This window comes from Scaptodrosophila lebanonensis, unplaced genomic scaffold, assembly GCF_003285725.1.
Source record: "Scaptodrosophila lebanonensis strain 11010-0011.00,11010-0021.00 unplaced genomic scaffold, SlebRS2 tig00001412-arrow-pilon, whole genome shotgun sequence".
NCBI classification, from domain to species: Eukaryota; Metazoa; Arthropoda; class Insecta; order Diptera; family Drosophilidae; genus Scaptodrosophila; species Scaptodrosophila lebanonensis.
In genome coordinates, this window is record NW_022060739.1 from 5,422,677 (window position 1) to 5,432,725 (window position 10,049).

General features: G+C 41.1%; 3 protein-coding genes across 4 annotated transcripts; 2 read left to right on the forward strand and 1 right to left on the reverse strand.

Annotated features, from left to right (window-relative positions):
• Nucleotides 1-5: 5 nt before the first annotated feature.
• On the reverse strand, nucleotides 6-890 carry LOC115631580. Of its 2 annotated transcripts, none has more exons than XM_030528376.1 (3): nucleotides 795-890; nucleotides 294-737; nucleotides 6-235 (listed from the first exon to the last, which is right to left on the reverse strand). In XM_030528376.1, the coding sequence occupies exons 1-3, from the start codon at nucleotides 856-858 to the stop codon at nucleotides 105-107; spliced, it is 639 nt and encodes a 212-aa protein (XP_030384236.1). In that variant the 5' UTR covers nucleotides 859-890; the 3' UTR covers nucleotides 6-104. The 2 variants fall into 2 exon arrangements, with proteins under 2 accessions (XP_030384236.1, XP_030384237.1); XM_030528377.1 differs by having other exon boundaries at nucleotides 190-207.
• Nucleotides 891-969: 79 nt separating this feature from the next.
• On the forward strand, nucleotides 970-2,207 carry LOC115631587 (ubiquitin carboxyl-terminal hydrolase). Its single transcript, XM_030528387.1, has 4 exons — nucleotides 970-1,101; nucleotides 1,233-1,373; nucleotides 1,434-1,582; nucleotides 1,644-2,207. The coding sequence occupies exons 1-4, from the start codon at nucleotides 1,066-1,068 to the stop codon at nucleotides 2,005-2,007; spliced, it is 690 nt and encodes a 229-aa protein (XP_030384247.1). The 5' UTR covers nucleotides 970-1,065; the 3' UTR covers nucleotides 2,008-2,207.
• Nucleotides 2,208-3,070: 863 nt separating this feature from the next.
• On the forward strand, nucleotides 3,071-6,203 carry LOC115631636 (2-phosphoxylose phosphatase 1). The gene is made up of 4 exons (XM_030528445.1): nucleotides 3,071-3,360; nucleotides 3,426-3,732; nucleotides 4,282-4,422; nucleotides 4,481-6,203. Exons 1-4 carry the CDS (start codon nucleotides 3,264-3,266, stop codon nucleotides 5,709-5,711), a joined length of 1,776 nt encoding a protein of 591 aa, XP_030384305.1. The 5' UTR covers nucleotides 3,071-3,263; the 3' UTR covers nucleotides 5,712-6,203.
• The last annotated feature ends 3,846 nt before the right edge of the window (nucleotides 6,204-10,049 follow it).

Sequence of the window (10,049 nt, forward strand, 5' to 3'; positions counted from 1 at the left end):
TTGAATACATGTAGTTGAATATGTTATCTATATTATACTTGGAAAAATAAAACAAATGCATTCTTAAATAAATGGGTTATTGAATTATATATTTAGTCAGTCTATTACTTAGTCTTTACCTCCTCTGCAAGTAGCAGAAAACCAAGCTTTACGTAGTCATTAACATGTTCAGGGAATTCCCAAGCAGTTGTGAATGCAATTAGTTCGCTTCTTTGAGTGCAATGGGGTATGTTTTCTAGGATAATAGTGAGCCATGTTCTTAATCAGTTTCAATCAGTTATTCTAATACTAACCCATCACTTGCTGTTTGACGGCCGTCTCCAAATCGTAGCGTTGCAACAGCTCCTGGGCAAATGCCACAAACTGTCGCAGCCGCCAAGATCGATAAAATATGACTTCTGCGGAGGTTCCGGGTAACTTTTGCAGCGCGCGCAGTTGTCGCAATGTCTCTCTGGTATTATTGGCAATATCCACAAAAATGGACGCTATTACAGCTAATTTATCGCAAGGCATTTTCAACTCATCTGGGTAAGAACTCGTATCACTGGCAGTTGCTTCCAAGCAACGTGTCTTCTTTGCTTCTATGGCATAGCAAAGTGTTGAGCCACGTTGCTGGGCAAGCTGCCACTTGGCATAATTATCCTGCAGATTTTTGACAAGGGTTTCTAGTCGTGTTCTGCAAACGGCCAAGTTGGAGTCATCATTTGATTGAGCTCTGGGTGACTGACTGTCCCGAACTAAAACGAATATTGAATATCGATTTTTTGTTGTGCATATAATTTTTAATTACTTACAGTAAACTGGCGTCAAGGAAGTATTTAAGTTTAGACTTCCCGACTTCTGTGGTGTTTTTTTCATAATTTAACATCAAAACAAACGTGCTATCTGAATAGTGTGTGCACATAAGCATTGGCAAAAATCTCAGGTGGCCGTGGATTCAAAAATTATTCAACACTTAAAAAGCATATTTGCCTGTCAAAAAAGTGCCGGTTCATTTCATAGCGGAAAGCCAGACAAAGGAGCAAACAATTTTCGTATAAATTTATTAACTACTATTTACCCAAAATGTCGACCTGGATACCGTTGGAATCAAACCCCGAGGTAAGTATAATTTGTTGGACAACAAATTTTACATGAAAAAGCTTTCGCCATTTTTCAATATTTTTTTGCTAGGCGAATTTCCTCTGTCCCGTTGGAATTTAATAAAGGTCGCCATTTTTTTCTCATTCCAGGTATTAACCAAGTATATACATAAGCTAGGCGTGTCGCCTGCCTGGTCTCTGAGTGACGTCATAGGACTAGATGACGAAATGCTCGAATGGATTCCGCGACCCGCGAAGGCTTTGATTTTACTCTTCCCAATCACCGATACCGTGCGTTATTATTATACATACTTTATATTGCTGCTATTTAAGCAAGTCTAACTTTTGTAGTACGAGAAACACCGCTTGGAGGAGCATGAGCGCATCAAAATGACGGCTGAGACGGAGAAGCACCCGGCCGATCTTTTCTATATGCGTCAAATAACCCACAATGCTTGTGGAACTGTGGCCCTCATACATAGCGTGGCTAATAACAAAGAGTGGGTGGCTAGCATCATCTGAATTTTTGTAAACTATAATATCTACTTTACTAATTCACAGTGTTGATATAGCCAACGGCGTGCTTAAGAATTTTCTAAAGAAAGCCCAAACCCTGTCGCCCGAGGAACGTGGCGAAGCATTGGAGAAGGATGAAGACTTTACGGCCGGACATCAGGAACTGGCTCAGGAGGGTCAAACTAATGCCGACGATCACATGAAGACTATTCATCATTTCATCGCGTTCGTCAACAAAGACGGCCTACTTTACGAATTGGATGGGCGCAAGTCGTTCCCCATCCAACATGGCAAAACCTCTGAAGAGACTTTTATACACGATGCTGCCAAAGTTTGCAAGGAATTTATGGCCCGTGATCCTAATGATATGCGTTTTACCATCATGGTGCTGGCGGCCGCTCAGGATTAGAACGAACGGTCAGAGTCCCACCGATCTAAACAATGATCTCTGATCTGTCATATACGAGTACTACACAATATATATTAATTTAAAAGCGCTTGAAGCCCCGCTTTTAAATATCCTCATAACATAATGCATAAATTAAACACATGTATTGGGAATATTCAGATTTGTTATTAAAGACTAAAATGCTTTGCTGTGCAACTAAATTGATGTTTGAATATTATTTAAAATACGTGGTTTATAGACTTTTTTGTAGCTTTGGGAACTTGAAAAACAAAAGCCTTAATTGCACTTCGAAGTAATTTCTAGTGCTATGATTTTCAAAAAACATTCTATGTCGAGAGTCAATGTTTGTTGACCTAAATAAATAAATGCCTATTAGTCGATTTAAGAACCAAATTAGGAAACCTAAAAAAAGTAAACTTAATATTAATTAATAGATTGGTAATTCACTTTCAAAATAAAAATGGAAAATTGCTATACATTTGGGAAGATTGGACAAACCATAACTAGAAATTTAATGATGATTAATGAAGGAGGATTTATGAGCAAAAGCCTGCTTAGATTGGGAAGCAACAGCGGTTGTAACTCTAGTTTTAGCCACAAAAAACAAATTATTTCAAACAGTTAAGCAGTATTCAAAGGCAGGACAGAATTGAAAGCTAAAGTATTCAATTCTTTGGAACTGCGTTTAATCCTTTCGCCTTGTTTATCATAACAGATGTATTAAGCTTGAATTTCATTGAATTAGAAGGTTCTTAAAGATATTCGACTATCTAAAAACGTTGCAAAAGTAAATTGGCAGTCGTAGAGGTGGCTAATGGAGGATAATAATGTAAATGGGCAGCCCTCCCAAGCTTAGGTCTATAAGTCCCCCTTTTTGGGCACCACCCCTGGCAACAGCTGACTATTGGAGCTTCCGCTGCTCGATCTGCGCATGCTCGGCAATTCGACATGCTCCACGTACACGTTGGGCATACATATATGGAGGGAGTGGGGGTGGCGTTTTCAGCAGCTGTCATGTACACAACTGACGCCAACCAAAGTGGAGCGTCGTCATCATTGTCATCGCCATAGATGTAACCAGTAACCAGTGCGGACCACAGCAATTGTTTATCTAAAGGCTCACCAATTAGAAAACAGACCCTCTAGTGTGCCGGCGCGTGGAGCGTTGAGTGCGCCCCAAATATAAATAGAAACCTCTGACTATCAGCCACATATGTCAGGCCACGGCCACCACTACGTCACAGAAAGTGGTGAGCATGCTGCTGCTCAAGGAGCTGACGCGTTTAACAACGCAGCACCGAACCTTCTACTGCTATATGTTTCTCAGCATATGGATATTTCTGCTCATAGCTGGTAAGCAACAAACGCTTATGAAGGAAATTAGAATGGTATTATCTAAAATTACGTCCTTATTGCAGGCATGTACCGCTATATGGGCAATAGTGAGAATAGCGGCTCCTTGGGCAGCGGCTATGGGCACTCAGGCACTATCAGCTCCGGCAGCGGCAGCTCTGGAGGTGCAAGCTCTGAAGCAGCACACCGCTTCATGAAATATCGGGAGCGTTGCGGGCCGCTGCTGACGCGCATCGAAGATGGTGGCATACTAGAGGGTTGGAAGCTTCAGGGCGTCCTGCTGGTTATTCGGCACGGAGATCGTGGACCAATGTCTCATGTCCGCACAAATGGTGTACACTGTGGCGTGGCTAGCGATAATCTGGTCAACAGGTGAGCGCCGAAGCGTAGCTATGTAACATCCCAGGGAGTTTACCGCGCGTTTCATTAAAATAATCGTTAGTTTTAATACTGGAGAGTTAAGACTAATCTGGACTGAATTTTAGCAGAAAATATCTTGCTATCTAGTTGGTACCCAATTGGAGTTGAAGTTTTTTGCTATGCCATGTAAATATTCTATTTTAAAATTAACTCTTAATTTTCTCTAATTTTTTCAAATGAGCTGGCTAGAGTGGATCCTAAGGAGAGGGTAGTAACCTCCGGGTTCTGGTCTGTTAAGGGTGGATTTTTTCATTAAAATATACAAAAAGTGTTCAATTCTTTTCGTATTTTACACAATATGATTAGAAAAGAACCATCGATCTGTTTTTCCCTTCCCATAAAAACCGATCTCGAACGGTTGTGTCTACGTCTCCCTTGTTCCCTTAACTTTCAGTAACGAAGCTTAAATTTAAAATCACTTTAAGAAACTTAAAGATCTTACTATTGGCTGAATATTGTCCATGTCCATGTCCTTACCTTAACTCTGGCTTACTTTTGCAGATATCGCAGTTTTCTTTACAACTCGAGCAGCTCGGCTTCGGGCTCGAATCATATGTATTGGAACAAAGTGGGTCCATTTCATGGCTTTCCATTGCTGCCAGCTACGGAGCGCGCTTGTCTATTGGGGCAATTGACTTACAAGTGAGTTCTATTCAATTTTCTCCAACTGCAGATTCATTCACCTACGCTCGCCTTTAAGGGGCATCTCTCAGCTTCTGCATGTGGGCGATATAATGCATCAAATCTATGCCCACCCATTGGGTTTGCTGTTGAAATCCAATCCCAATAAGCTGGGGGGCAGCGCGCAGGAATCCACACCGCACACACTCCTCAATTCGGACGAGGTAGTGGTATATACGACCCGATATCGGCGCACCTTCCAATCGGCACTGGCCCTGCTGTTCTCCTTCTTGCCCCCCGACAAATGGCTGTCTGTGAATGTGCGTGAGTCGCACAGCATGGCCTTCTGCTTTAGCGACTGCAGTTGTGCTCAGTCGATGCTGCTGCGAAAGGGCTTGGCGGACATGGGTGATCGGGAGCTGAAGAAGCGTCCGGATGTGCTGGGTGTCATGCAGTGGATCGGTGGTACTTTGCTGCAGCATACACCCAACGGTATTACGAATCCGTTTGAGGTGCTGGATGCCATGCTGACGGTTATCTGCCATGATGCCGCCCTGCCCTGTCGAAAGCAGAAGATACGCGGTAATGATGCTCAGGCAGCAAGCACACACAAGGCTCAGGAACTGGTCGATGTCATCAATATCGATCAGGACGATACGGTGGCTAATTTGATGGATGTTGGAGGTGGGGCTGGAGCAGGCGCAGTGGCTGACGTCGCAGATTCCAGTGAGGGAGATGGAAATGCGGCCTCTGAGCATCCAGGACCCATTGAGGGCTGCGTAGAGGCTCCGCATGTGGAGACCCTCATGTCCTTTGTGGATGTGCTGTCGCAGCGTACGGCAGATCATGCGTTCTACAAGCGAACTGGACTCCTCAAGGCATATGGATTGATTCGTCACATTGTCAGCTATATTCTGAAAATGATCTCCGGGGATCGCACCAAATTTGTCCTTTATTCTGGACATGATACCACTATGCAATACTTGACGGCTGCCTTGGGTATTCATGCGGGCTATACCATACCATATGCCTCCCGATTGGCCTTTGAAGTCTATAGCAGTGAGAGTGAGGCGCATACGGATTACTATTTTCGAGTTGTCTACAACGGCAAGGATGTCACACAACAGATTGATTTTTGTGAGGGAGGGAAAAGTTTACGCGTCACACGCGATAGTCGTGGCAATAAAGCCGATCTCTGTCCCATCGAGAACATCATCAGATTTCTGCACGAGGACTACTTTGCGCCCGTCAATGCCACCAATTTTAAGGATGCCTGCGCCACAGGCACGCCAAAAGCGAATGAGTTCTAACCCAGTTCACTATCTTGCTTTGTTTTCTTTTTCTGCAAACTGTGATAAAATGTAGTTAAGTCAACGGTTGCCTAAATAGGTAACGTAATATCAACTAACCAAACATATCAAAGCGACTTGAAATCGCACACAGGGCACACACATACGAGTATAGTATACATATATAAGAAATGTATGCCTGTGCCTCAATTTACAAACTTAAAAATTTAATATATCTATAGCAGAAATCTAGTGTAATTAAATTCGTCTATCCTAGGCCTGAGACGAAAACGATACATATCGGGGAATGCTACCAATGCATCCCCACACTTAGCTTAAGTTACGAACGAGATCCCTTGCGGAACTCGCAGCGATCATATAACATATAGTACATATCAGCACAAATCCGTGCAAATACCTAACGTTTATGCATATCTTATTTGCGTTTGTTAATAACAAAGTATTCCAGATTTATTGAAATTTGAATAAATGTGCCCAAAATGTAAAAGAAAATTGTTTGAAGAGTTGAAAGAAAGAGGGGCATGGAAATGATGTACACAACTGTTCGCATTTCCCAAATTTAATTTCAGCTCTCATGTGCAACAAAAAAGTCCTTCAGCAGTGGTACGGAAATTAAAGCGAGGAAATCTTTTATTTTGTGCGAGTCGGAAAAGTAAGTCCATGTGATTTCGACAAATTTGATCAAAATCGAAAACGTGGAGGGGCTCTGATAATATTTTGAATGTTACATATGTATGTTTTTTTTTAAATTGTCAATTCTTCAATATGTGTTAAAATGATATTTGTTGCAAAAATTAAGTTGAAACTTCGGAAACACCGCGCAAATCGAAAAGGATAAAAACAACAAAATTTATACAAATACGAAAAAAAATATATGCAATAAATGAAATTGCAGATTTGTATGTATATGAAAGGGTATTGCCATTATCTGAAAGTAAACTGGTGGTTATGATAAAAGCAACAAACACAAAAAATAAATACTTGTTGTTAAGCTATCGACAGCTGTATGTATTAATAACTTAATGGCCCAGAATATTTTTTATTTGTTTACTGTTTGTTATATTCCATTTAAACTCGCTTTGGTTGACATTTAACATTTTTTTTTTTAATTAATAAAATGTTAGCTTTAATGGAATATTTTTTATTCGAATTAGCCATCAAACAAATTCTCGAAGCGTTTTGGCATTTCGTGATTACAAACGCCTAAGTCCCCTCGACATGGCATCCACTGTCGTCGAGAGCTGGCGAACAACTGACTCTGGCGATACAAAAATGCATTTGCAATTTTTGCAGTATGTGTGCTTGTGTTTGTTTCTTTGTGTGTGTGTGTATGTGTGTTTGGGGAGGCCGGCAAAGCTCACATTGAGAAAGCGCATCTGGCCGATGGCATCGGGGGGCCTAAATGATAATGCCGATGAGAGCACAACCCAGGCAAAAAACAACAACAACAATACAGTAAGGAAAGAAAGAAAAAAAAGAGAATATGTCTGTCAGCGGCGGCAAATGGAGCCATTATTATCTGTTAGTCTGGTAGAGGTTGGGGAGTGGGGGAATAAGTAACGCAATACAAAAACAAACACACACACACACATCTACCACAGCACTCGCGCGCGCACACAGACACAGACGCGCAAACAGTCATACTCACTGACGACAGAAAGAGGCAAGTAAGTAATGAGTGTGTAATGTAAATTCGTCGCTCTGTTAAATTCTGAGACCCTGGACGCATTCAGTACATGTTGTTACTTTTGTGCACGCAGTTCGACAAAACGGGCAACTGTGGTGTGGCCGTAAAAAAAGCAATCAGAGTCAGCCCCTCCGCCTGGCGTAAAAAACGAGAGAAAAAATGCTTTGTACACCCACCCAACTTGGCATGGACCGGAATTTGTTTCCGGGGTTACAGCTTGACTTTCAGTGTTTTTTACTGTAACATACTCCACTCCGCCCTTGCCAAATTACAGATGCCACCACCACCACCACCACCACCACCGAAAAAAAGCTTTGTACACCCCCCAACTGAGCATGGACCGGGAATTGTTTTTGGTCTTACAGGGTTTTTTTTTTCGATGTAATATACACTCTGCGCCCACGCCGCCCCCCGCCAAATTACAGATTCTTCTCCACCCACATTTTCTCATCAATATCTACGGAACACTTGGAACATTTGACGCAATTTTACTTATCTGGTGCCCTTAGTGTTGTAAATGGTGCACGGGCCCGGCAACGTAATGCCGCAAGCCCCGGGGGCAATTGGAGATTGCTTGATGCAATTGCACAATTTGAAATTGTGTTACATTGGGAAAAGGAGCGCAGATTTGGTAGACAGCGTTGCATTTTGCGAAAACAAAATGTGAAACCCTGAAACATTCAACAACAACAAGAGAGAATGATGCGGCCGAGTAAGGCCGACAGTGAAATACTCTTTATCCAAAAAGCACTTCCATTGCTAAGTAAGATACATTGATTTAGCATAGCAGAAGTACAATTTATGGCAATTTATGTGTAAGTCCTTTTTTTAGGGATTATAAAACAGTGGGGAAATATAAAGTTTCAAAAATCCATGCGATTATCATTGTTGACGGACGTACAGGCTAACCGTTGGATATGTCATGCCGATTGAGAATATGTACTTTATGGAGTCGAAAATTATTACTTCTGTCTATTACATACATTTGAATAAACCTTAAATACTCTTTATAGCCTTCGGGTACAGGGTATACGCAAGTTAGCTTATGATTGTATGATACAAGCTCAGGCTTGTATCTGTGTGCGTTGGTTCGCGGTGCCTGGATTGGAGGGGTAGAGCAGGTGCTCCAGGCGATTTGGGGTTGTTGCTCCCGCAGTGGCTGAGATTTGCAGTCAATGCCTTAATAAATCTCTATAGGCTAGCGTCTCTGTGTGTTTGTGTGTGTGTGTTTTTGTGCGTTTCAACCAATACCAGCTAATGTACATACACATATATTGCGGTGTAGCTTTGGAGGGGAGCACATGCTCATCATGCGGGGTCAAATGCACTTGTTAGAATGAAGTGCATTCTTAATATAGCTCTATCTCTTTTTAACTGCAGCGCACAAGTTTTACCAAACGTACAGTGAACCAAAAATGACATAAACTTGAAGTATAATTTATGATAAAGTTTTATTCAATTTATATTGTAGCAAATGATAAATTGAATATTATGAATGATTGAATATATTTTTAGCACACCTTGTACATGTATTGAATATATTTATATATTTATGTCAACAAACATATGACTGTCGACATAGGAGGAAAATATATAAAAATTATAAAAAGCATCTTATAAGCTAGAAAAGCCTAAGAAGGATAATTCTAATCAAATTACAATAATATCTAATTAACGCCTCCAACCCGGTGGGCGAATATTATTTGCCTTTCGGGTAGCTGTGCCCCGTCTTACAGCCAAGTGTGGTCAGAGGCGTCAATAGATCTACCGATATAAAAAAAGAAAAACTTAACAGAGAAGAAGCTAAGAATTACTTAAAAGTTAATTTTTAAAAAATTATATTAACATAAAGAATTTTATTAAATTTATTTTATACAACGTTTTTTGCTAGAATAAAAAGTCAACGTTATTAGGTTGTTTTAAATGTCCATTGCAAAATATAAATTACAAATTTTATAAATGTTTATTTTATTTATATAAACAAAGCCTCTTTGATGAGAGAAAAGGTAAGTTGCATTCCTAATACAAATCTCTACCGTGGTATCTATTATTTATTAACTGTGCACATGTACTTGCCTCACTGTTAACGGCCCACAAGATCAATTGCACTGTATGCAATCTGCTCTCTCTCTCTCTCGTCGGACAACAACTAAATAAAAAAAGCAGCAGTGCACATACACACACAAACGCACAACATCGAATGCACTCGTTCCCCAATTGCTAGGCGTTGGAGCAACTGAAACAAAAAACAACGATGAACAACGACGAGTGCAGCAACAGCGTAATATGTGGATGCACCGGAAAGGGGGGCTGTTGGGGAAGCCAATGCAAAAAGAAACGACATTGTCGTTGCCGGTGTGTTTGCATTGGTGTGAGTGTGTGTTACAAAACTCGAGCTGCTGGCAAATGCTGCGGCTCTGTTACAAAATATTGACGAAGAAAAATCATACAACGTTTTTTTAAAACTTTTTTCAACCATTTTTCATGGGAACGTGTGCGTGTGTGTATGTGTATATCTCAATGCATGCGCTTGTGTGTGTGTGTGTGTGTGAACGCTGAGATTGGAGCTGAGTTGCATAAGCGAAGCTTTGTTGTTGGTAGAGCGCTTACCTGTGCAATCAACACACACAGCTGGTAATAATAGTGGGGCC

Bases quoted from the DNA above. Each gene is read 5' to 3' on its own strand.
- LOC115631580 (XM_030528376.1), bottom strand. From the start codon at position 858: ATGAAAAAAACACCACAGAAGTCGGGAAGTCTAAACTTAAATACTTCC. The intron at 738-794 runs GTAAGTAATTAA...TATTCGTTTTAG, and splicing joins TTCCTTGACGCCAGTTTACT to TTCGGGACAGTCAGTCACCC. The intron at 236-293 runs GTTAGTATTAGA...CTATTATCCTAG, and splicing joins CGTCAAACAGCAAGTGATGG to AAAACATACCCCATTGCACT.
- LOC115631587 (XM_030528387.1), top strand. From the start codon at position 1,066: ATGTCGACCTGGATACCGTTGGAATCAAACCCCGAG. The intron at 1,102-1,232 runs GTAAGTATAATT...TTCTCATTCCAG, and splicing joins CGTTGGAATCAAACCCCGAG to GTATTAACCAAGTATATACA. The intron at 1,374-1,433 runs GTGCGTTATTAT...TAACTTTTGTAG, and splicing joins TCTTCCCAATCACCGATACC to TACGAGAAACACCGCTTGGA.
- LOC115631636 (XM_030528445.1), top strand. From the start codon at position 3,264: ATGCTGCTGCTCAAGGAGCTGACGCGTTTAACAACGCAGCACCGAACC. The intron at 3,361-3,425 runs GTAAGCAACAAA...TCCTTATTGCAG, and splicing joins GATATTTCTGCTCATAGCTG to GCATGTACCGCTATATGGGC. The intron at 4,423-4,480 runs GTGAGTTCTATT...CTCGCCTTTAAG, and splicing joins TTGGGGCAATTGACTTACAA to GGGCATCTCTCAGCTTCTGC.